This window comes from Podarcis tiliguerta (assembly GCF_965153285.1).
Source record: "Podarcis tiliguerta genome assembly, chromosome: 8".
In the NCBI taxonomy this organism is placed as follows: domain Eukaryota; kingdom Metazoa; phylum Chordata; class Lepidosauria; order Squamata; family Lacertidae; genus Podarcis; species Podarcis tiliguerta.
Window position 1 is genome coordinate 79911344 of NC_139541.1, and position 26519 is coordinate 79937862.

The 26519-nt window shown below is 50.3% G+C and overlaps 1 protein-coding gene and 1 long non-coding RNA gene across 2 annotated transcripts in view; one reads left to right on the top strand and one right to left on the bottom strand.

Moving 5' to 3' along the window:
* Positions 1-17874, bottom strand: part of LOC310683496 (uncharacterized protein) — a gene marked incomplete at its 5' end in the record, with an annotated part of 58799 nt that extends 40925 nt beyond the window's left edge. The window contains 2 exons of the mRNA XM_083453430.1: positions 12896-13198; positions 17548-17874. Coding sequence (XP_083309556.1) covers positions 12896-13198; positions 17548-17874 — 630 coding nt within the window. The remainder of the gene's footprint in view (positions 1-12895; positions 13199-17547) is intronic.
* LOC310684952 lies at positions 10587-12572 on the top strand. Its single transcript, XR_014515001.1, has 2 exons — positions 10587-10786; positions 12051-12572. It is a non-coding gene; the product is annotated as an uncharacterized lncRNA (long non-coding RNA).
* Positions 17875-26519: the final 8645 nt, after the last annotated feature.

Genomic DNA, 26519 nt, shown 5'->3' on the forward strand with positions numbered 1-26519 from the left:
AAGCAGAGGTCGGACGACCATCTGTCATGGATGTTTTAGTTGAGATTCTTGCATTGCCGGGGGTTGGACTAGATGACCCTCAGGTCCCTTCCAATACAATTCTGAGATTCTATAAGTCCTCATTCTCTGCAACCCTAACCCCACCTGCTCAGGTGGCAGCCCCACTGAAGTCAGTGGGATGTACGTCTGAGTAGAACTGCCCCATAAGTTTAAATGCAGGTAACTGCAATAACCACACCTGACTTTCCAAAGACATTTGAAGCCAGCCTTGTAATAATACAGTGGTTCCTTGGGTTAAGTACTTAATTTGTTCTGGAGGTCCGTTCTTAACCTGAAACTGTTCTTAACCTGAAGCACCACTTTAGCTAATGGGGCCTCCTGCTGCCGCCGCGCCGCCGAAACACGATTTCTGTTCTCATCCTGAAGCAAAGTTCTTAACCTGAAGCACTATTTCTGGGCTAGCGGAGTCTGTAACCTGAAGCGTCTGTAACCTGAAGCGTCTGTAACCCGAGGTACCACTATATTAATAATAATAATAATAATTCCAACAAAAATTAAAAATACATTAAAATGTCACACATTAAAAACTTCCCTTCCCTTGTATTGAGAAGTTTGTAATGCTTGGTGTTTAAGTTCTGTATTTATATTATGTTGGAAGCTGCCCTGAGTGGCTGGAGAAACCCAATCAGATGGGTAGGGTATAAATCAAGGGTCATCAACCTTTTTCAGCCGTGGGCCGGTCCACCGTCCCTCAGACCATGTGGGGGGCCAGACTATATTTGGGGGGGCGGTGAATGAATGAATTCCTATGCCCCACAAATAAACCCAGAGATGCATTTTAAATAAAAGGACACATTCTACTACTACTACTACTACTACTACTAATAATAATAATAATAATTTATTTACCCCCGCCCATCTGGCTGAGTTTCCCCAGCCACTCTGGGCGACTTCCAACAGAATGTTAAAAACACAATAAAACATCAAACATTAAAAACTTCCCAAAACAGGGCTGCCTTCAGATGTCTTCTAAAAGTCAGATAGTGGTTTATTTCCTTGACATCTGACAGGAGGGCGTTCCATTGTGCGAGCACCACTACCGAGAAGGCCCTCTGTCTGGTTCCCTGTAGCTTTGCTTCTCGCAGTGAGGGAACTGCCAGAACGCCCTCGACGCTGGACCTCATTGTCTGGGCTGAACTATGGGGGTGGAGACACTTCTTCAGGTATACTGGGCCAAGGCCGTTTAGGGCTTTAAAGGTCAGCACCAACACTTTGAATTGTGCTCGGAAACATACTGGGAGCCAATGTAGGTTATGTGGTCCCGGCGGCCACTCCCAGTCACCAGTCTAGCTGCCGCATTCTGGATTAGTTGTAGTTTCCGGGTCACCTTCAAAGGTAGCCCCACGTAGAGCGCATGGCAGTAGTCCAAGCAGGAGATAACCAGAGCATGCACTACTCTGGCAAGGCAGTCTGCGGGCAGGTAGGGTCTCATCCTGCGTACCAGATAGAGCTGATAAACAGCTGCCCTGGATACAGAATTGACCTGCGCCTCCATGGACAGCTGTGAGTCCAAAATGACTCCCAGGCTGCGCACCTGGTCCTTCAGGGGCACAGTTACCCCATTCAGGACCAGGGAGTCCCCCACACCAGCCCGACCCCTGTTCCCCCAAAACAGTACTTCTGTATTATCAGGATTCAACCTCATGTAAAAACACGCTGATTCCCGGACCGTCCACGGACCGGATTGAGAAGGTGATTGGGCCACATCCGGCCCCCGGGCCTTAGGTTGCCTACCCCTGGTATAAATAAATATAATTATTATTATTATTCCACTATTTTACCCCATTTTCTCTGTGTCATTCCTGGCCCCTGCTTTCTCATTCTTTGCAAAACGCCACGTTTGCAGACGGCTCTGTTGCTACTCTTTATTCATTACCCTCCGAAGCATTTGAATATTTAAATGCATACCTTCGTACGATCCATTTAAATGAATGCATCCCTGTTTATTAAATGCAATTAGAACTTTTCAGTGCTCAGCACAGTCTCGGCTCCGGCTTACTGGAATCCTTGGGAGCGAGTGTGCGTGTGTTTGTGTGTGCTGAGTCGAACCCAAGACCCAGCTGTTGGCCTCAGGCTGTGAGCCAGTTGGTTAGGTTTCAGCTCGCTGGCCTGGGACCTGACAGAGCAGGTCAGCATGGGGAGAAACATCTAACAAAAACCACCCTGGGCGTTGTTGTTGTGTTTCCATCTCCTGCCCGCCAGCCAAGCCAATGCTCAGAGATGCTGAAAGGTGCAGTCCCATAAAATCTGTAGGGCCACCTCCCTTCTATCCATGCATCCCTGTTTCCCAGGGACAGTCCTGAATTTACAGAAGCCATCCCAGTTTCTGATTTGATCCCGAAATGTCCCGCTTTTCCTTGTTTGTTGTTGTTGTTTAGTCGTTTAGTCGTGTCCAACTATTCGTGACCCCATGGACCAGAGCACGCCAGGCACTCCTGTCTTCCACTGCCTCCCGCAGTTTGGTCAAACTCAGGCTGGTAGCTTCGAGAACACTGTCCCACCATCTTGTCCTCTGTCATCCCCTTCTCCTTGTGCCCTCCATCTTTCCCAACATCAGGGTCTTTTCCAGGGAGTCTTCTCTTCTCATGAGGTAGCCCAAATATTGGAGCCTCAGCTTCAGGATCTGTCCTTCCAGCGAGCACTCAGGGCTGATTTCCTTCAGAATGGAGAGGTTTGATCTTCTTGCAGTCCATGGGACTCTCAAGAGTCTCCTCCAGCACCAGAATTCAAAAGCATCCATTCTTCGGCGATCAGCCTTCTTTATGGTCCAGCTCTCACTTCCATACATCACTACTGGGAAAACCATAGCTTTGACTATACGGACCTTTGTTGGCAAGGTGATGTCTCTACTTTTTAGAGACATCACCTTGCTATTCCTTAGACTGTCCCTATTTTCATCGAAGAAATGTTGGGGAGTATAGAGTTATGCAACCCCCGAGCCAAGGAGATAAGTAAATATACAACCTTTAGAACAGGCACCCCCAACCTTCAGCCCTCCAGATGTTTTGGCCTACAACTCCCATGATCCCTAGCTAGCAGGACCAGTGGTCAGGGATGATGGGAATTGTGGTCCAAAACATCTGGAGGGCCGAAGGTTGGGGGTGCCTGCTTTAGAAGATATCTGAAAGCAGACCTGCATTGAGAAGTTGTTTAATGTTTTATTATGCTTTATATATGTTGGAAGCGGTCCAGAATGGCGGGGCCAACCAGTCAGATGGGCGGGATATAAATAATAAATTTTTCATTATTATTATTATTACTATTATGGAATAGGATGTTCCTTTTTTATAATCAGAGGAAATTTGGGGGGGCTTGGACTCTTAGAATATAAGAAAAGCCAGTGGCCCATCTCGTTCAGAATCCTGTTCTCACACCAGCTTGTTGGAAACCAGCAATCAGGATTCGAACTCAAGATTCGAACCAGCAACTTTGACTGTGGCGGCAGGAGAGAGCCATCGTGGCTAGAAGCCATCAAAGGCTTTTCATCCAGCCCTCTTTTAAAGCCACCCAAGTCGGTGGCATCGCAGCCTCTGGTGGCAGTGAGTTCCACAGTCTATGCGCTGGATGAAGAAGTCCTTTCTTGTATCTCCGGCTCGCTGGACGTCCACCAGATCCAGAAAAACTTTCCTCTGTCCCGCCTGGTTTTATAAACTTCCACCCCCTCGCCTGTTCTCTAAACTCTTCTCGCTTCCTTTCTGCTGGGGCTGTTGGGAGTACTGGGGTCTGAGCCAAACTCCTCACCGCTGAGCTGGCAGAAAAAGCAGCAGGGAGGTTTTCCGAGCCACAAGGTGTGATTTCCTGGAACTCAAGGCAGACAAAAGAAAGTGCTTCTGCAGCCAAGAGTGTGGTTAAACTACGGAACTCCCTCCCACTAGAGGCAGAGATGGCCTTGGATGGCTTTGAAAGAGGATCAGGGAAATTCACAGAGGATAAGGCTATCCATGGCTTGTCCTGCCTCCTCTGTAAAGGGCTCTCTGCATGCCAGGCGCTGGGAGTCATTTTCTAATGTTCTGTGGGCATGTTCTGAAATAAAGGTTTTAATCTTAAATTGAATCTGCCTCCCCAGTTTAACCCCCCCATGTGCTAAATCCAAACACTCAGTGTTAGGCCACATTCGCAATGTACATATAAAGCACTTTGATCCCACTCTAAACAGTCATGGCTTCCCCCAAAGGATTCTGGGAGCTGTAGTTTAATAATAATAATAATCAGGGCTGTTTTTCTAGAAAAAAGAGGTGCCAAAACACTTCACTTATAACGGCAATGGAGTCCACCTGAGAGGTGCTGGAACTGAGTTTCGGCTGAAAAAAAGCCCTGATTATTATTATTATTATTATTAATTTATACCCCACCCATCTGGCTTGGTTTCCATGGCCACTCTGGGCGGCTTCCAACAAAATACTAAAATACAATAACCTATTAAACATTAAAAGCTTCCCTAAACAGGGCTGCCTTCAGATGTCTTCTAAAATCTGGTAGTTGTTTTTCTCTTTGACATCTGGTGGGAGTGTGTTCCACAGGGCGGGTGCCACCACCGAGAAGGCCCTCTGCCTGGTTCCCTGTAACTTGGCTTCTCGCAGTGAGGGAACCACCGGAAGGCCCTCGGCGCAGGACTTCAGTGTCAGGCAGATGTTGTTGATGATAATTTTATTATTTCTTGCCACCCATCCGAATAGGCTGCCCCCAGCCACTGTGGGAGGCTTCCAACAAAATATTAGGGGGGGAAATGTAAGGATGCTGAGAGTTGTATGGAGACCCCTAATTCCCCTCCCAGAACTAACATTCCCAGAGTGGTTTAACCATCAACCCCTCTTTTACAGGGAACTCTGGGAACTAGCTCTGGGAGGGGAATGGGGGTGTCTCCTTATAACTCAGCACCCCAAACAACTCCCAGGGGTCTTTGCAGGAAGTCACAGCTGTCTAGAGCGGAATCAAAGCGCTTTAAATTTATAGTATGAACATGGTCTTCCTGTGGTCTGTTTTACCGCAACCTTGCCAAGCAACATTATGTGGTATCAAAAATCTCTTGAAACTTCCCACCCTGCTTGCCTTGGCTCTCAAATCTCCTAAATCAAGTTTCTAGTCCTTCTAATTATTAAGATTAAAAGGGTTAGGATGGATGTATTGAATATTATATATGAAATATGCAGCGTTTAAGGGCAAATATGGAAACCGTGGAAGGCAGGTGGGACAGGAAGCCTGTAAAGTGGTGTCTGAAAAATCAATAAATATATATATTAAGTTTCTAGTCCTTAAACTTGGAAGACATGCAGGAGGCACACAATACTTTTCCTCCGCCTTCAATAAACCTCAGCTGAATCGCCTGGCTTAGAGGAAACAACTTGCGGGCCCAAACCAGTCCCCACAGCTCTGCCTTAAAAACATTCACGGGAGGATGTGGGTTTGACCCAAGGAAGACCCAGGCCCCGAAATTTGCCCAGGTCTCCACCCGCAGAGCTTTGCCCGGCAGACCCAGAGCGCTGCTGTGGAGAATTAAGCCGTCATCTGGGGAGGAGGCGAGGAAAGTGACTTTGCATCAATTAAGGAGAGAGACTTTAATTAAGTTATTTATCTCCAGATCTCGCTCCTCTTCTCTGCCCTCCCCCCACCCCAGAGGGATGAGCAGAATAACACAAAGAGCTGGGGGGGGGGGAGAAGGAGGAGGAGGAATCCCAACCCTTCTTTGCCCTCCCAGAGATGGAAATCCCCTGGGAGAGAGAGAGAGAGAAAGAAAGAGAATATCAAAACGGCCACATTATAGGCTCACCTTTCCGCTGCACATGAGATCTTGCATCACATTTAGCAAGCTCATTTCCACCTTATGAAATGCAACCCTTCAGAGGCTGTGGGCAGCCGTGGAGGGGGTTATTCAAGCCCAAGGATGCAGCACTCTGCACATGCCTAAGAGCTCCTCACCACACTGAGCTCACAGGCCTGGCTCTGAGTCAGAGTAACATCACAGCACCTTGAACTAATATTGCTTTGATACCACTTTAACTGTTGCAGTCCTGCAAAGAATCCTGGTTTTTTTGAGGGGGGGTGATGAGGATCCCTGGCATGTTGAGGGGGTAATTACAGACCCTCCAAATGTCCCTATTTTTCAGGGACAGTCCCGGATTTACAGAAGCCGTCCCAGTTTCTGATTTGATCCTGGAATGTCCTGTTTTTCCTTAAAGGTAAAGGTAAGGGGACCCCTGACCATTAGATCCAGTCGTGGCCGACTCTGGGGTTGCGGCGCTCATCTCGCTTTATTGGCCGAGGGAGCCGGCGTACAGTTTCTGGGTCATATGGCCAGCATGACTAAGCCGCTTCTGGTGAACCAGAGCAGCGCACGGAAACGCCGTTTACCTTCCCGCCGGAGTGGTACCTATTTATCTACTTGCACTTTGACGTGCTTTCGAGCTGCTAGGTGGGCAGGAGTAGGGACCGAGCAACGGGAGCTCACCCCATCGCGGGGATTCAAACCGCCGACCTTCTGATCAGCAAGCCCTAGGCTCTGTGGTTTAACCCACAGCGCCACCCGCGTCCCTTTTTTTCCTTAGGACGTCCCTATTCTCATCAAAGAAATGTTGGGAAGGAGATGTCTCTACATTCACTGGAGAAATGTCGTAAGGTACGGAATGGGATGTCCCTATTTTCTTCAGAGAAAGTTTGGAGGATATGTGATTGTGAGGAATGGCTCACCTGCCTCTCCATCCCTCACCTGGAGAAAAGCTTTAATGATGAGTGACACAACCTTACGCATGCTTACTCAAAAGTAGGTCTCTTCAAGTCCCATGGGACTAATTCTCAGGTAAGTGGGCATGGGGGACGCAGGTGGCGCTGTGGGTTAAACCACAGAGCCTAGGGCTTGCTGATTAGAAGGTTGGCGGTTCGAAAGCACACCAGTGCAAGTAGATAAACAGGTACCGCTCCGGCGGGAAGGTAAACGGCGTTTCCGTGCGCTGCTCTGGTTCGCCAGAAGCGGCTTCGTCATGCTGGCCACATGCCCTGGAAGCTGTACGCTGGCTCCCTCAGCCAATAAAGCGAGATGAGCGCCGCAACCCCAGAGTCGGCCATGACTGGACCTAACGGTCAGGGGTCCCTTTACCTTTACCTATTAAAAACAAAGCGAGTGTTGATTTTCTCTGAAAATTCTGAGGCCTCTTATTTTTATCCACACCAAAATGTCCCTTAATGTCATCCAAATCGGGGGAAAGATCTCCTCCCCAGTGAATGGGCAGAGAGCGTTTTCTTTCGCTCCTTTTAACCTGATGAAAAGTGTTCTTTTCAAATGCCTGGGTTGAAGCTTTTCAACCGGCCTCCAGCACACCCTACTGATGCTTTTTGGGGGGCGCGATCCCTGTTTGTACAGGCTGGTCTGCCCTTTCTGTTTTGTTCCTTTTAAAAGGTCCACCTGGATTTGGAAAGACAGCAAGAGCGAGGAAAGCCCAGCCGTCCCTCTCCTCCGGCCCTGGGAAAGGTCACGGAGCACCAATGACCTTTGACTCTATGGGGCCCGCCCCAGATGCCTTTCCCCGCCGCAAGGGCACGGCGGCTAAGTGGGTGGGATGCTTTGGCTCTGGGTTAAAAGCTTTCCGCTGGCTTGTATATTCCGCTCCGTCCATCTGCCTCTCATTTTCCCTTCTCCGAGCGGATGGCGGAAATCGCTTTGGAAATACCTGTCTGGGGTCAGGGCTGTGCCAAAGCTTTGCTGGCACAAGCAAGGCTGGCGCCAGAATCTGGCATCCTTGGGCATTTGTTGTTGGAGGCCTCGCACTCTGTGCCCTGGCGGTTCCTTTCGCCTCCCAGTCTCCCCACCAGAAAGCAGTGCTGGGAATCCCAAGCCTCTAGCTGCCATTTTAATTTCCCAGAATGCCCTGGACTTAGCCACGTTCCAGGGCATTCTGGGATATTTAAATGGTGGGTAGGTGCCCCTCTACCCACTGCCACCAGGTAGGAGTGCCAGGGCCCATGGACAAAAAGCACCAAGGGAGCAGCCCTAATCCTCTGGCACAATGGCTTAGTTGTGTCCGGCTGTTAACCAGAAGGTTGGTGGTTCGAGTCCACCCAGGGATGGCTGTGGGCAGGACTCCTGCATTGCAGAGGGTTGGACTGGATAACTCTTGGGGTCCCTTCCAACTCGTATGACTCTACTTCAGTTGAGACAAAGCACGCTTAAACTTTGAGCCGGTCCTGAGGAAGAACGGAGGCAAGTTCTTCGGCACCACTTCCGAAAAGAAGGACATGCTTCTTGTAGATTTCACTTCTCAAGCCGAAAGCCAAATTCTGCCATCTGTGCTTTGTATTCATTTACTCTGCAAGTGTTGGTCTTCCACCAGGGTGGCCACTTAACACATTGCCAAAAAGAGATTTGTATTTTTTTAAAAAAAGGCTAAAAGAGATTTGCATAATTTTTATGCATAGCTGAAAATTTAGAAATACTCTTAATTTATAAACAGAAATGGAAGCAGTCTGGGTGCCCATTTGGCTTGCTGTCCTAGATTAGGGTTCCTCCTCCTCCTCCTCCTCCTCCTCCTCCTTCTTCTTCTTCTTCTTCATTTCACCCTCGCAACAACCCTGTGAGGTAGGTTAGACTGAGAGATGGAGATTGGCCCAAGCTTACCCAGTGAGCATCATGGCTGAGTGGGGGATTCAAACCCTACTAACTCTGGCCATTGCAGCGACAACCTTTGGAAGAGAGGACTGCCTTCTGCAAAAATGGTTGCCCTAAGAGGGTCATGGTTCTTGGCTCAAGGAGATATGCAGGGGGGGGAAAGATGTTATCAACGGCTCAAAACATACCAGGGCAGCTGGAAGGTGCATGAGGAACAGCGCACAGAGTTAAACTCTGGAACTCACTGCCACCAGTCAGCAATAGCCACCAAGTTGGATGGCTTTAAAAGATCATTAGGCAAATTCATGGGGGGGGGAGGGTATCAGTGGCTGTGCTCTCACGGATGGAGGCAGTAACGCTTCTGCTGGAGATCGCAGGAGAGAGGATCCTGGGTTCGAGTCCTGTTTTCTGGTTTCCCAGGTGAGCCATTGGCCCGATCTGGTAGGACATTTGCTTAAGGCTGCAATCCTATGACCACTTAAATGTAAAGGTAAAGGGACCCCTGACTGTTAGGTCCAGTCGTGGCCGACTCTGGGGTTGCGGCACTCATCTCGCTTTATTGGCCGAGGGAGCCGGCGTACAGCTTCCGGGTCATGTGGCCAGCAGGACTAAGCTGCTTCTGGCAAACCAGAGCAGTGCACGGAAAGCCGTTTACCTTCCCGCCAGAGTGGTACCTATTTATCTACTTGCACTGAGGTGCTTTCGAACAGCTAGGTTGGCAGGAGCAGGGACCGAGTGACGGGAGCTCACCCCGTCGCGGGGATACGAACCGCCAACCTTCTGATCGGCAAGCCCTAGGCTCTGTGGTTTAACCCACAGCGCCACCCACATCCCTTTTTGTTTTCAATACCAGGGCTTTAAAGAGCTGCAGGTGGCTAGCATCCTCTTTGTAGAATCATAGAGTTGGAAGGGACCTCAAGTCCAACCCTCTGCAATGCTGGAATCCTCTTGGTAAAAGAGGACTGAGAGGGCACCCAATTGCCACATCAAATTATTATTATTTATTATTATTATTAGCTGCTTTGCTCATAAAAATGACTTGAAGCAACTTGCAAGCACAGCAGAAATCAGTTTCAGTGGTACCTCGGGTTAAGTACTTAATTTGTTCCGGAGGTCTGTACTTAACCTGAAACTGTTCTTAACCTGAATCACCACTTTAGCTAATGGGGCCTCCTGCTGCTGCCGCACCACCAAAGCACAATTTCTGTTCTCATCCTGAAGCAAAGTGCTTAACCTGAAGCACTTTTTCTGGGTTAGCGGAGTCTGTAACCTGAAGCGTATGTAACCTGAAGCGTATGTAACCTGAGGTACCACTGTACAATGAACAGAATCAATGGAAACCTCAACAAGCAAACACATGGATACAAGTAAAAGGCAGGTCTAGCAGATCCTGTCCCCCCAAAACAAGTTGTTATGGGTTACATTCGATTCTCGCAAGAGAGGGGGATGTAAACAGAAGCAGCCGCACCCATAAATGCTGGGAAATCTATCCTGGCACAGACCCAGCCCATCGCTTGAGCCACAATGTGCTGGGGAGGGGGCTGTTCCTTAGCCCCGGGACCTGTTTCAAATAGAATCATAGAATCCTAGAATCCTAGAGTTGGAAGAGACCACAAGGGCCATCGAGTCCAACCCCCTGCCAAGCAGGAAACACCATCAGAGCACTCCTGACATATGGTTGTCAAGCCTCTGCTTAAAGACCTCCAAAGAAGGAGACTCCACCACACTCCTTGGCAGCAAATTCCACTGTCAAACAGCTCTTACTGTCAGGAAGTTCTTCCTAATGTTTAGGTGGAATCTTCTTTCTTGTAGTTTGGATCCATTGCTCCATGTCCGCTTCTCTGGAGCAGCAGAAAACAACCTTTCTCCCTCCTCTATGTGACATCCTTTTATATATTTGAACATGGCTATCATATCACCCCTTAAATAGCAGCTCCCCACCACGGAATACTTCAACGGCTACTCATACAGAGAAGAGTACCTCTGAACACGTGCAGAGCGCCTCTTCCCTATCCGGCAGGCCAGGCATGAGCGTCAACCCTCTTTTTGCAAAACAAGGAGGACCACGCCCGACACCAGATCTGGATCTGGTAGAGGCAGAGAGCAAAGATCGCTTCAGGTTAGGAGCGAGTCCACGCCCTGTATTTTCACCCTTTCAAGACAGAATCTGAAAGGGAGAGCGGGGGGGTGGGGAGCCAAAAAGGCGTTTCCCCCCCTCCCCTAGCAACCGTTTGCAGGTCTCGACTTTGAAAACAAGGGTTGCCACATCCAGGTTTTTGCAGGTTCTTCTGCTGTTAAGAACAGCTTGGAGAGACAACTTGGCCGGGACAACATTTGCCCTCTCTGTGTTTCCGTAGGGGGAGAAGCTGCAGGTGGCAGAATTCCCCCTTTCAGCATATAATCTCAAAAGGAACAGGGGTCTTCCCAGGTCCTGGGGGTCTGGACGCTAGGACCAACCCTATCCTTTACGATACGATAATCTTTATTGCCATCGTGCCATACAGAACAACAAAATTGACATTTTCGAAATTGAAACTTTCCCACCTCCTGCAGGCATTTGGGGGTGAAGGGTAAGGAACGGGGTCCCCTCTGCTCAGAATCTTCCCCCCATTTCCCACCGGGCTAATATAATCGGAGACCTAATTAATTAGAACGAGGAAATGGAACGCACACGCAAACACACACACACACACCTCTCTCTGTGTCTTTGGCATCGGAGGCAGCCGGATAAAAGCTCCGGAAATCAATAAATCACTAGGCAGGCAGTTTGTACAGGAGATGCCTTGCCCAGTTGATTGGCCAAGTGAGATATCGCATCTGCCTCAGTTTCCCCAGGGGAAAAGAGAGTCTAAGCAAAGTCCATCTGGCTCTCCTCTCCCCTGGCTCTCTGCTGTTCCCTCCCCCTCGGCCCCTCGCCAAGAGCACCTGGGTCCCACGCTAGGAAAAGAAACTGGTTCTGATTTCAGAGGTTAACACCCCCCCCAAAAAAAAAATATTGCCACCCTTCAAAGGGAGATTTTTGTGGAGTGAATAGAAATGGTTTGCAATTGAATCATAGAGTTGGAAGAGACCACCGGGGCCATCGAGTCCAACCCCCTGCCAAGCAGGAAACACCATCAGAGCACTCCTGGCATATGGTTGTCAAGCCTCTGCTTAAAGACCTCCAAAGAAGGAGACTCCACCACACTCCTTGGATAGACTTAAGACAGCAGGAGGAGGGGAGAGTATGCAAGCTACCGGGTTTCACCGAGCTCTGCGCCATCCCTGATGCAATGTGCCAAAGCGTTCTGTGAAACGCTAAAGCTTGCACACCGTTTTCGGTTAATCGAAGCCTTCTCTCTTTGTCTGCCCCTCTTCCTATGCTTTAGGTTGTGAAGTCAGAGCGGAGGGTGAGGGCTCAGCGCCTGGAATGAGTTTGTGCCCCTTCCCAGTCCAGGGGAAATGGCTGACAAGACACCTGGTTGTATTCTCAGCTCCGGAAGGGGAATGTTACCTAGTGAGGAGAATGACAGGGACCCGGGCTTCAGATTTCAGGGCCCAAAACTGAGGCCTGGGGGCGGCCCCTGGTGATGTCACGATGGGAGGCCCTAGTGATGTCATAAGGTAGACCCTGGAGACGGAAGTTAATTGGGAGAAGGGAGAGGTGGGGGGAATATTCCTCAGAGCATCTATGCGATAATTTGCAGCCAGCTCCTGCTAGGCTGAAGCTTGTAAACTGCATGCACAGTCTTCTTAATTTAAAAAAAATATATTATTATTAATTATTATTATTAAATTTATTTATATCCCGCCTTTTCCCCAGACTCAAGGCGGCTCACACAAATCAAAACAACAAAACACAGAAGGCTAACAACATACAGAAGGCAATAGTTGAAAAGCAATTGAACTATATCAGAATTAAAACAGTTCTGTTAAATACAAATAGTGAAAACAGTGCAGCACTATTTAAATTAAAGCAACTTGCCCACCTGGAAGGGGGAGAGGGCAGACTTCAGGTCGGGCCTGGAGATCTGGCACCCTAGCGAAGTGAAGAGAGCCCCTGAGCATGTGCAGAATGCCATTCCCCCCATCACCACTGAGCCAGGGCATCTGAGTCCGAGGGCTTCAGCTGCCAGCTTCCTTAAGCTCCGGGGCTTATTTCCCTAACTGCCCCCCGAGGAATTCACAAGCTCCCCTCTTAGTGGCACCCACACCTGCCACCCACCCACCCACCAAGAAAAGGACCCCAATCCACCTTACCGGCCAGGCAAAATCAAACGGGATCACCACCCTGCCAGCGTGATCGCTCCTCTTCTGGTGAGCGGTGGAGAAGACATTGCCCCCTAGGACAGGTGTGGTGGCAGCCCCCAGCACGCAGGGCCCCCCGGGCAGAGCCCGCAGCTGGTATTCCTTGAGGCAAACCCGGAAGAAGGCATGGCATTGCTGCGCCACGGGGCACGGCTGATCCAGGCCTCCACGGCAGCACCGCCCGTCAGCCAGCACTCCTTTCTCGTTGCGGGCAAAGCGGATCTGCAGCTCGAAGGTTCCTGCCGCCTCGGAGACCTGGAAGGGGCAGAGAAGACCGAGAGGAGAGATTGGGGCGGTTGACCTACGGAACTCATTGCTACAGGAGGCAGCAGCGGCCCCCAATTTGGGCAGCTTTGAAAGAGGGTGGTAGACAAATCCATCGAGACACCTGGCCTTCAAGGCTGGAGGCAACAATGCTTCTCAAGGCCTGTTGCTGGAAACAGCAGGAGGGGAGAGGGGGTCTTGTGTTCAAATTCTGGCGGCTGGTTTCGCACAGGAGTCTGGTTGGCCCCTGTGAGAACAGGACGCTGGGCTAAAAGGGCCATTGGTCTGATCCTGCAAACTCATCCTGTGTTCCTAGGAAAGAGGCCCGCTTGTCATTTAAAAAAAAAAAAGATTTTATTGAAGTAAATCAAACGAATCAATAAAATAAAAAATTGAAAGGACAAAAAACCAGCACAGTATATCTTGGGGAGACTCAATGAGGCTGCGAAAGTACTCAAGGCCGTTAAAACCAAATTTCATCCTGTACTGTCCACCGCTCAGCCAACTCCAGCCAAAAACTGGCTTCCGAATCTGTCCTCCTGGTCTGACAGTGATTTCGGATTTCAGTGATTTCAGACCCAAAAGATCGGCTGCATCCAGAGTTCTGATGCTGTCAACAGCAGCAAGGCCAAATGCCTTTGGGCAAAATATTTTTCATTTTCATGTTCTGAAAGGTACTTCCCTTCTCCCTACCCACCCACCCACATCGCAAATTGTCTGGACTTTTGGGGGATTTTCACATACACACAAAGCAGAAATTATGCACCTAGATCTGGCTATCCTGGCTCAGGATCAGGCCTGGCTGTGAATCAGAGCCGGGCCCCAGAACCTGTTCCATAGATTCACAGAAATGTACAGTTGGAAGGAACAACAAGGGTCATCCAATCCAACTCCCTGCATTGCAATATTTCGCCCAGCACGGGACTCGAACCCAGAGCCCCGAGATTAAGAGCCTTATGCTCTACCGACTAAGCTATCCAGTCTCGAGTGCCAAGGCTTGATTGTTAAGCTATGCATAATCACGGAAATGGTGTCTCTGAGCATATGTGGAGTGCACTTCCTTATGCACAGCCACCCAAACAGCTATGGCTGTGCGGTCCCTGAGCACGTGCAGAGAGGTGCTCCTTTGCTGGACAGAAGCCCACCCAAGTGTTCTATTCACAGTGTCACAAACCTCACACGCGGCAGAAATTTCCACGTTTGCCCTTGTGGCCTGTTCCCTGGCAAAGGAACATCTGCACGTGCTCAGGGGAACCCACTAAAAAGGAGCTTGCAGAAAAATCTCACTCTCAGACTGGGAATGCCAGGTGCACATCTTTGGCAGTGGATAGGAAAACGAACTCTGCAAATGTTCAGAGGCACCCTTTCCATTATTGCACACGTCACACTGCGAGCAGGTCCTCCAGGTTGGTTGGGCCCCGATCCCAGGCCAAGATAACCAGGTCTCAGGGCATGATTTCTACACAGGGAGGGGCAAGAGCCCCCAGAATTTAACGCCCAACTCTAAGATTCCCACTTACGAAACTGCTAAGAATTAATGTATTTTGGTTGGAAGGGAGAGTGTTGCCCGCTGGGGGCAGGGGGTCAAAATGTCCCCCACCTCCTTCCCTGCTCGTAGCTGGGGAGGCCGGATCCGTTCCCTGCCCTCCCCAATGAGGAAATCCAACTTCCCTAGGGGGATACTGGGCGTTACTGGAATCGCAGCATGCAGGATTTCACCTCCTGCCCCCCCCCCTCTCCTGCAGAGAGCCCCTACGGGCAAGGAGGCTCCTCATTCTGCCCTTTGCGCCTGCCAGATGTGGAGCCACAGGGATGCCAAATGCCACCAGCAGGAGGGGGGCTGCTGCCCACCTGGCCCTTGCCAGCTCCCCACAGGACTCTGCGGCCTCCGGAACATTTGCAGCGGCAAGAAAGGAACCTTTTCTCTCAAAAACACACACACGGACGCACCAACCCTGCCAGCCTTTTGTTTCGTGTCTGAACAAGGAAATCGAACCCGAGCCAGCAGCAGGCACCCCAGGTGCGAAATCCACGGAGCGCCCTGCCTCCGTGCCAAGCACCACGGGACCCAATCCACCGGGAAGTTCCCATTCCGCCGAAATGAAACAGGAGGCACGCAAGTGCTCTTGCACAACAGGAGGTGGGCCCAGGGAGACAGTGGGGTGCAGTGGTTAGAGAAGGGGTAGGCAACCTAAGGCCCGGGGGCCGGATGAGGCCCATTCGCCTTCTAAATCCGGCCCGCAGACGGTCCGGGAATCAGCGTCTTTTTACATGAGTAGAAGGTGTGCTTTTATTTAAAATGCATCTCTGGGTTATTTGTGGGGCATAGGAAGTCGTTCTTTTTTTTCAAAATATAGTCCGGCTCCCCACATGGTCTGAGGGATGGTGGACCGGCCCACGGCTGGAAAAGGTTACTGACCCCTGTGTTAGAGTGTCGGACTAGGACCTGGGGGACCTGGGTTCAAATCTCTGCATAGCAATAGGAAACCCACTGGCAGCCAAACCTACCTCACAGTGTTGTTGCAGGGATAAACTGAGGAGGGGGCTTCCTGGGAGAGGAAGGGTAGAAAACAAACCGCCTGGGATAACTCAGTTGGGAGAGACTCTTAATCTCCGGGTTGTGGGTTCGAGTCCCACGTCGGGCAAAATATTCCTGCATTGCAGGGGGTTGGACTAGATGACCCCAGGATCCCTTTCAACTCTACAGTTCTAGGAAACAAAATCTGGTTGGACTAAGGATGTTGGACTAGAGAGCCCTTTGTCCTGATCCAACTATAGGGCCCCCCCCCATGATAATTAGGGGCTCCCACACAGTCCACTTTCCATGAGGCTTCTACAGAAGACCTGATCAAAGGATCGGGGCCCTCAGATCTGCCTCTTAATGGCACCCAAACCTCACAGCCTGAAAAAGCTCGGCCGGCTTTGCCTCCCTAACCCGCTCTGACATCTGAGATGCTGCCAGTCTGAGATGCTGCCAGTCGTGGGGCGAGCTTGACTCAAAGCTGCCTCTGGGATGGGGCGACTGATTCCCTCCCAGCCCAGAAATGCAGCTGACTCTGGGGTGGAGCAGAGCAGCTGCCAAACTGCCACACAGCACAGCAGCAGCAGAACCAAAAGCAACATCGCATGCTCTCTTCTCACCCTAGGTTGGTTGCGGCAGCGGGTAAAACACAGCGAGGTCGCAGGAGTTTCATCCTGCAGGTTCCTTGGAAGTGAGTGGGGGGGGCAGATAGGACCCTCTAGGATCCTGCAAACAAATGTCCCAGCTGCAAACGGAAGCCCAGTACAGCAGGGTCTGATCCAGTGCCAGAGCTACCCCAGGGGATGAGGCTGGTTCAACACCAAAGAGATGCATCCACACCTAACCAGTTTAACCAGGTTCCTTCCTCCTCCTTCCGGGACTGGGAACTGGGGGAACTGTAGTTCTGTGACAGGAAGGGGGGCCTGGGAAAATCTCTAATAACAGAGCAGTCTAGCTGCCTCCTCAAACTACAAATCCCAGCTTTTTTTTCAGAGGGGGAGGCAGAAAGTTGTTGCTCAACCAGTATATCAAGCAAACCGAGAGAACACACATTGCCTTCGCCGGAGCTTACTCCCTGCAGGCAGTCGGTGTGTCACCAGATGCCCCAAAGATGGTGGCATGTCGACTCAGGCAAAGGAGCACCCCCCTATGGTCACAGATCTCTCCCCCAGTCTGTTCCCCGCCCCCCTGTTCCCCTCTCTCAACCCCATTTCAGCAGCTTCTGGGGCAAAGACACAAAACCAGCTCAGGATCGAACCAAGCAGGCGCTGGAGCGAGTGTGGAGGTGCAGACATGCTCTCCACATGGCGCATTGATGCTCTCCGCCTTGTGGCTGGCCAGCAAGACACCACGCCTAGCTCTCAAAGGGATTGCGCCGTCCAGTTCTCTCTCTGGACAGGGTGCGATGCGCAGAGACGAGAGCGCAAAGGGTTCTCAGAGGTTGGCAAAGGCAAGGTGGCACCTGGAGGCGGTTGAGAGCCCAGAGACGGGTGCAAAGCAGCCCCCGACGAGCCTGATGCTCAGCGGTGCCCACACCCAGCCAAAGAGCCCGGGTGCCATGGTGCCTCCCTCCAAATGCCACCCCAGAGAGAATTCTAGGCACCCCTACCACCCAAAACCTGCAAGCTCTCAACTTGGGGTAAACAGAGGCTGGGCATGCCTGGGCAAAGTTGGCACCTGCCTCTCCCAGCGTGGGGTTGGTGCGCCCATTTCAAGCGCCCACCCCACCCGCGAGGGTTGGAGAGGCGTGCCTGGGTGCCCCGCGCGGGCACCTCCCGGACTCCCCAGCAAAAGGGCGTCCGAGAAGCGGGGGTCTCACCTGGGGCCTCGCGTAGCAGAGGAGGAAGACGAAGGTGCACAGCACGTCTCCAGGGGTCCTCCGCCGTCTCATTGTGCTGGCGGCGGTGGGTGGCGGGCAGCCCCCTGCCCCTCGGCCGCGGCGCCCCGGCAATGGGAGCCCCTGGCCGGTCGCCCAGCGCGGGGCATCCAGGACTCGCTGCCCAGGCCACGCCGCCGACGGTGCCCAACCTCCCGGGAGCGCAGCTCCGATTCGGATCGGGAAGCGGAGCCAGAGCCGTCGCTGCTGCTGCTGTTGCCGAAGACGCCCGGCTGCGCTCTGGCTGCGCTGGGCAGGGCCGCCTGACATCACGCGCGCCGGGGTGGAGCCTCGTCGCCCGGCCACTTTCCCTGGCCCTCCGCCCAGCCAAGGGGGCGGCGGCCGCGGCGGCAAATGCAGCATCGTTTCCCGACCCTCCGGGGCAGGGAGGGGGCGGCACCGGGACCGGCCAGGAGGAGCAACCGGTTCCTTCGCGGTGCGCGGGGTTCTTTGCGCCCAGGGCGCGCCAGCCGGAGGAACGCTGCGTCTCCTCCTCCTGGCGAGGGATGGAGCGCGCGGACTCGGGCCGGCAGCGCGCCCCTGGGTGCCTGCACGGGCTGGCAGCAGCGGCAGCAGCTCCTCTCCGGGGTTTCCGGCGAGGGACTGCCCCAGCCCTGCGCGCACACGGCTGCAACCCTTCCTCCAAAACGAAAAGCTAAGGCGCTAGTTCTCGTGGTTAAGAAGAAACGCGCGCGGGGCCACTTTGCGTTCAGGAAGCGCGGCCGGGGCTGCTGCGTCTCTTCTTCCTCTTCCTGGATGGACCGGCGACCCAGCCAGCCCCGCGATGCCTGCACTGGCCGGCAGCAGCAGCAGCAGCTCCTCTCCGGGATTTCAGGCGAGGGACGTCCCCAGCCCTGCGCGCACATGGCCTGATCAGGGATAGGGGTTTTTCCGCGTGCCCGGCAGACGCGCTTGCCACAGAGCTGCTTCCCTTTCTTGCAAAAGGAGAAGCTAAGGCGCTAGTCCTCGTGGTTAGGAATAAAGGGTTCGTTTGAGTAGGTGGGTGGCTGCCTTCTGCCAAGTCGTGGAATCATGCATTTGGAGAGTTGGGAAGCTCCAAAGGCGAAGGAGGGCAGCTGCCCCCCCCATCAAGTGAATGAATAAAAAATACTTAACTAACTGTTATGTACTGAGTTGAATAGGATCCAAACTGCAGCAGTCTGATTGGTCCTAGAAGAATAGGATCCAAAATGGAGCAGTCTGATTGGTCCTAGAACAATGGGATTCAGAATGCAGCAGTCTGATTGGTCCTAGAACAATAGGATCCAAAATGCAGCAGTCTGATTGGTCCTAGAACAATAGGATCCAAAATGCAGCAGTCTGATTGGTCCTAGAACAATGCAGCAGTATGATTGGTTGGCAGGAACCACCCAATCATGCTCCAGATAGAAGTGAATCCACAACCTGATTGGCTTACAGTAGAATTCCAGAATTAGCCAACCATGTGCAGCCCATTGTGTAAATAATGTATATAAAGCAGATACTTTGAGGGGACATTCATTCATTCCTCCTCACCACTATGAGCTGAATAAAGAGCATGAAATCACTTTGCGACTCTGAGTATATTTCACTAACCGACCAAACAGGTCGTAGATAGCTCGGTTCAGACCTCCCCAACATAGATCCTGCCCCCCCGCCAACATAAATCATGGCTACCCCCACGGTTGGAAGGGACCCGAGCGTCATCTAGCGCAGCCCCCCCCCCCCCCCCCCGCAATGCAAGACTCTTTTGCCAAACTGGAGGCTTGAACCCATGGCCCCGAGATTAAGAGTCTTGTGCTCTACCCACTGGGCCATCCCACCTGCGAAGGGTGTGTTTGTGTGTGGGATCCACTAGGGGCCCTCCTGCCGCATTCTGTTGGGTGGTCCCAGCCCCTTCCAGTGCTTCTCCACTGTGGGTCTCTGGACTGCGACTCCCATCCTCGCTAGCTAGCAGGACCAGTGGTCAGGGATGATGGGAATTGTAGTCCAGCAACAGTCAGCTGGGAGACCCAAGAAGCGCTGCATTTACACACTCTCTCCAGTTAGGCCAGCCCAACTGGCTGTTGCAAGACCCCCCACTCCCATCAGCCCCTGCGGCAGCCCTCAGGGCTAGTGGTCAGGGCTGGTGAATGTCCAACAATGTCCGAAGGGACTCAGTTGGCTCCACCTGGGTGGAAGGGAGCAGGGAAACGGGGGCTGCAGCTGGACAAGGTCCAGGGTGGATGAGGGGAGTGGCTGCTGCAACATCTGGAAGGCCACACGTGCCGTATTTTGACTCATGGAAAGAGGTCCCCTGCGGAATAAGGGGCTGTGTTTGCCAAAACCTCACGACAGCGGCTTTTGTGAAATCTTGGAAGGAAGAGAAAGCTCTTTCAATTAATATATATATATATATATATATGCAGGTTTTGGTGTCCTCGGGTGTCTTCCCGTGTAAAAGTTGGGGTGTCTAGGCGACGTTTCGACGAGGTCTCACTCGTCATCTTCAGGCTGGTGCTTTCGGCTTCTTGTTACTGGAACAGAGCAGGATCTCAGTGTTTGAGTTCCTATAAATACTGTTGAGGAGGTGTGGTGTATAGCCTCCAATGTTTTGGGCAGAGAGGAGGTTCCCAGGCTAGTGTGCCTTTTCTTCTTTTGTTCCTTAATTACTTGAGGGATATCTTGAGTGATTTCTTGAGTGATTTCCTGAATCCCACTTAGGTGGGTCATTAGGTGTGGATTAGTTGCTAAAGCCTTCGTGTCTTGAACTCTTGAACTTTGTGAAGAGTTTTTCTGAGAAGATGGCTGTACTGCACTTGGTTGTGCTCTGGCTTGGCTTCGTGTATAGGGGCGAGCTGTGGTTTTGTGGCCTGTGCCAGCCAAATCTGTGTAGGGATTGCAGGGGGGTGCAGCATCCGGAGGTGCCACCCTGGTTTGGCTACTGGATGGTGTCTGTAATTTATCTGTGGAGAGGGTCTGGGTTTGGGTCTGGTGTGGTTGATTGGTGATGGCGTTCTGTGTGCCTCTGGATCTGGTGTCAGATTTTGTGGGGAGGGCTAATTTCCAGATGTCTGGCAAGCGGGATGTGTCGTCACGCTTGTTCATGTTGTGAGGGTGTTTCTCTATCTCGATGGCTTCCATGATTATTCTCTTGTGGTGATGTTCCATGTTAAAGAGCAATTTGGAATCTGCAAAATTAATTTCGTGTCCTGTTTCTTTCATGTGTTGGAAAAGAGAGGAAGTTTTTTCTTCTTTTTTGACGGCATTCTTGTGTTCTGCGATACGTGCATTTATTCGTCTGTTTGTTTGTCCAATGTACGTGGCTGGGCAGACTTTGCAGGGTATTTCATAGACCCCTTGGTTTTCCAACTGAATTTTATCCTTGGGGTTTCTGATAAAATTCAGTTGGAAAACCAAGGGGTCTATGAAATACCCTGCAAAGTCTGCCCAGCCACGTACATTGGACAAACAAACAGACGAATAAATGCACGTATCGCAGAACACAAGAATGCCGTCAAAAAAGAAGAAAAAACTTCCTCTCTTTTCCAACACATGAAAGAAACAGGACACGAAATTAATTTTGCAGATTCCAAATTGCTCTTTAACATGGAACATCACCACAAGAGAATAATCATGGAAGCCATCGAGATAGAGAAACACCCTCACAACATGAACAAGCGTGACGACACATCCCGCTTGCCAGACATCTGGAAATTAGCCCTCCCCACAAAATCTGACACCAGATCCAGAGGCACACAGAACGCCATCACCAATCAACCACACCAGACCCAAACCCAGACCCTCTCCACAGATAAATTACAGACACCATCCAGTAGCCAAACCAGGGTGGCACCTCCGGATGCTGCACCCCCCTGCAATCCCTACACAGATTTGGCTGGCACAGGCCACAAAACCACAGCTCGCCCCTATACACGAAGCCAAGCCAGAGCACAACCAAGTGCAGTACAGCCATCTTCTCAGAAAAACTCTTCACAAAGTTCAAGAGTTCAAGACACGAAGGCTTTAGCAACTAATCCACACCTAATGACCCACCTAAGTGGGATTCAGGAAATCACTCAAGAAATCACTCAAGATATCCCTCAAGTAATTAAGGAACAAAAGAAGAAAAGGCACACTAGCCTGGGAACCTCCTCTCTGCCCAAAACATTGGAGGCTATACACCACACCTCCTCAACAGTATTTATAGGAACTCAAACACTGAGATCCTGCTCTGTTCCAGTAACAAGAAGCCGAAAGCACCAGCCTGAAGATGACGAGTGAGACCTCGTCGAAACGTCGCCTAGACACCCCAACTTTTACACGGGAAGACACCCGAGGACACCAAAACCTGCATTCCTGTACCCGTGAAAATCTACGAAAGCACATATATATATATATATATATATATATATATGGGACGCGGGTGGTGCTGTGGGTTAAAGCCTCAGCCCCTAGGACTTGCCGATCGCATGGTCGGCGGTTCGAATCCCCGCAGCGGGGTGCGCTCCCGTCGTTCGGTCCCAGCGCCTGCCAACCTAGCAGTTCAAAAGCACCTCCGGGTGCAAGTAGATAAATAGGGACCGCTTACCAGCGGGAAGGTAAACGGCGTTCCGTGTGCTGCGCTGGCTCGCCAAATGCAGCTTGTCACGCTGGCCACGTGACCCGGAAGTGTCTATGGACAGCGCTGGCTCCCGGCCTCTTGAGTGAGACGAGCGCACAACCCTAGAGTCTGGCAAGACTGGCCCGTATGGGCAGGGGTACCTTTACCTTTACCTACCTTTATATATATATATATATATATATATATATATATATATATACACATACATATATACACACACACACACACAGTGGTACTTCAGGTTACATACACTTCAGGTTATACATACGCTGCTAACCCAGAAATAGTGCTTCAGGTTAAGAACTTTGCTTCACGATAAGAACAGAAATTGGGCTCCAGCGGCACAGCAGCAGCAGGAGGCCCCATTAGCTAAAGTGGTGCTTCAGGTTAAGAACAGTTTCAGGTTAAGAACGGATCTACAGAACAAATTACCGGAAGTACTTAACCTGAGGTACCACTGTGTGTGTGTGTGTGTGTGTGTGTGTATGGACGCGGGTGGCGCTGTGGTCTAAACCACTGAGCCCAGGGCTTGCCGATCAGAAGGTTGGCGGTTCAAATCCCCGTGATGGGGTGAGCTCCTGTTGCTTGGTGCTCCTGCCAACCTAGCAGCTCGAAAGCACGTCAAAGTGCAAGTAGATAAATAGGTACTACTCCAGTGGGAAGGTAAACGGCGTTTCCATGCACTGCTCTGGTTCGCCAGAAGCGGCTTAGTCATGCTGGCCACATGACCCGGAAGCTGTACGCCGGCTCCCTCGGCCAATAAAGCGAGATGAGCGCCGCAACCCCAGAGTCGGACATGACTGGACCTAATGGTCAGGGGTCCCTTTACCTATATATATATATATATATATATATATATATATATATATATATGAATATGACAGAGCCACAAAACTGGCCACTCTCCTCTTTTTTAAATGGCGTACAATTAAAGGGAGAAACACTTTGCTTTTAACCTAGAAAGTGGTACTGACATTTGTTGGTCTCCCTTGTTGGGGGTCTTCAAGCAGTTGGTGTGGCAGCCGCCTGCTGAGAAGGCTCAAGGTGTGGCTTGCTTGCTCTGAGGAACATAAGAACAGCATCTTCTTCTCACAGTGGCCAACTGGCTGCCCTGAATGGGAAACCTGCATGCAGGATTCGAATCCAGTCCCCTTCTGTGTTTTCCAGTGGAGAGACAGAACCATCTGGCGGCAGCTGGAGGATGGATGGCAGCTAACAGATTGAGGTTAAATCCTGACAAGACAGAAGTACTGTTTTGGGGGGACAGGGTGTGGAGGTCTCCCAGGTCCTGAATGGGGTAACTGTGCCCCCGAAGGACCAGTTCTGGACTCAGAGCTGTCCATGGAGGCGCAGGTCAGTTCTGTGTCCAGGGCAGCTGTCTCCCAGCTCCATCTGGTACGCAGGCTGAGACCCTACCTGCCCGCAGACTGTCTCGCCAGAGTGGTGCATGCTCTAGTTATCTCTCGCTTGTACTACTGCAATGTGCTCTACGTGGGGCTACCTTTGAAGGTGACCCAGAAACTGCAATTAATCCAGAATGTGGCAGATAGACTGGTGACTGGGAGTGGCCGCCTGGACCATATAACACCGTCCTGAAAGATATGCATTGGCTCCCTTATTTATTCAGATGCATATGCTGCAATAAAAGGCACAGCCACTTGTGCTGGTTCGAAAAATGGCAACCCGTGGGAATGTAAGAAAGTAAAAAAAACTTCTGGGAAATGATATATAATGAGATGAAAAAGATGTTGAAATATACATTTTTTTAAAAAAAGCCAGCAGCATTTTTACTTGGTATTGTAGGTGACATTAATAGGGCTGCATCAATAGGAGTATAGCATCTAGATCAAGGGAAGTTATAGTGCCACTGTATTCTGCTCTGGTCAGACCTCACCTGGAGTACTGTGTCCAGTTCTGGGCACCACAGTTCAAGAAGGACACTGACAAACTGGAACATGTCCAGAGGAGGGCAACCAAAATGGTCAAAGGCCTGGAAACGATGCCTTATGAGCAACGGCTAAGGGAGCTGGGCATGTTTAGCCTGGAGGAGAGGAGGTTAAGGGGTGATAGGATAGCCATGTTCAAATATATAAAAGGATGTCACATAGAGGAGGGAGAAAGGTTGTTTTCTGCTGCTCCAGAGAAGCGGACACGGAGCAATGGATCCAAACTACAAGAAGGAAGATTCCACCTAAACATTAGGAAGAACTTCCTGACAGTAAGAGCTGTTTGACAGTGGAATTTGCTGCCAAGGAGTGTGGTGGAGTCTCCTTCTTTGGAGGTCTTTAAGCAGAGGCTTGACAACCATATGTCAGGAGTGCTCTGATGGTGTTTCCTGCTTGGCAGGGGGTTGGACTCGATGGCCCTTGTGGTCTCTTCCAACTCTATGATTCTATGATAATAGGCAAGATGTTAAATTTTTTTTATATGCAACTACAGCGGCAAGAGTATTGTTAGCTCAGAAATAGAAGCAAGAAGAAATTCCGACGAAAGAAGAATGGCAGACAAAACTAATGGACTATGCAGAATTAGACAAAATGATAGGAAGGATTCGAAACCTGCGGGACCAGAGATTCACAGAAGATTGGGAAAAGTATACAAATTATTTGAAGAGCAACTGCAATCAACAAATTACGCTGGTAGGACTACAATAAATTTTGTAAGGAGAAATATATGAAACATTACAAAGTAGAGAAAGAATAGAGATATTAGTTATGAGACTTAAATGTAATAGTGGAAGTAAGAAATGTAAATTAAGTGAAGAGATTGGAAAATTTTCAGATGTGATTGATGGAAGTCAAAAAAAATGTATAAGATATAAAAGTATGTTTAATTATTGTTGAAAATGATATGTTAAAAAACTAATAAAATTTATATATATATAAAAAAGGGAAATTTTCAACCCTATTTAAAACTGAACCCTTTCTCTCCCCATCCCACAGCATTTTGCATGTTGCTAAGAAGTACTGCTATGTTTAATTGGTCCTGGTAACAGGAATATGGGTATAGGATCATCTTGGACTCCGTTTATCCGATATACCTCCAGCACATCCAGGAAGAAATTAATCTGGCCGTTGCCGGATCGCTTGGACAATTCCAAGAACTTTGCCTTCTGTCCAATGGAGAAAAATCAGTGAGAGCTATGAAATTTGCTTTGGCCACACAGACACTGAAAATATCATTCATGGCAGCAAATGCCATCACCTGTCAGACAGCACACATTAAGACGTACCTTTAAATATCTGGGCTGCCAACCTGCACCCTGTTTGCTGGCGTGTTTTGTTTTTGTTTTACTTTGGGTGCAGTTTAATTCCCGATTTTATCTGCTTGCGGGAATGACAAAGTCTTGGCATAGGCTAATTCATTAAGCAATAAATCCTGGGCTGACTGATCTCCTTATCTATCCGTGTATGAATCTGCGCACACAGAGAGAGCACGGCGGTTGTTTCTCTGCGCCTTTCTTATTTATATGTTGCCGTGAATGCATCAGCCGCTTCACAAAGCTATACAAGCCAAAAGACCTTTGCAATTTTGATTGTCGGAAGCGTGGGAGAACGCAAAGGGCAAGGAGAAGCCGGCTTCTCGTATCCTGGTTGTGAAATGCTGTTTCTGCATCTCACCTGCATTTCACGCCAGTCACGGGTATCACTTTTCTTTTAATCCACTTTTGAACCTTACGTCCCATTTATTTGCATTGATAGCTCACCTTCTTCTCCGAAGAGCTCAAAGTGACATACAAGTTTCTCCCAACTCTTCATTTAAGCCCAGCACAACAATCCTTCAAGGCAGGTTAAGCTGAGAGGCAATGACTGAATAATAATAATAATAATAATAATAATAATAATAATAATAATAATAATTTATCTATACCCCACCCATCTGGCTGAGTTTCCCCAGCCACTCTGGGCGGCTTCCAATAGAGGGTTAAAAACAATACAGCATTAAATATTAAAAACTTCCCTAAACTGGAAGGGCTGCCTTCAGATGTCTTTTAAAGATAAGATAGCTACTTATTTCCTTCACATCTGAAGGGAGGCCGTTCCACAGGGCGGGCGCCACTACCGAGAAGGCCCTCTGTCTGGTTCCCTGTAACCTCACTTCTTGTAATGAGGGAACCGCCAGAAGGCCCTCAGTGCTGGATCTCAGTGTCCGGGCTGAACGATGGGGTGGAGACACTCCTTCAGGTATACAGGCCCGAGGCTGTTTAGGGCTTTAAAAGTCAGCACCAACACTTTGAATTGTGCTGGAGGACACAAGGAGAAGGGGACAACAGAGGACGAGATGGTGAGACAGTGTTCTCGAAGCTACCAGCATGAGTTTGACCAAACTGCGG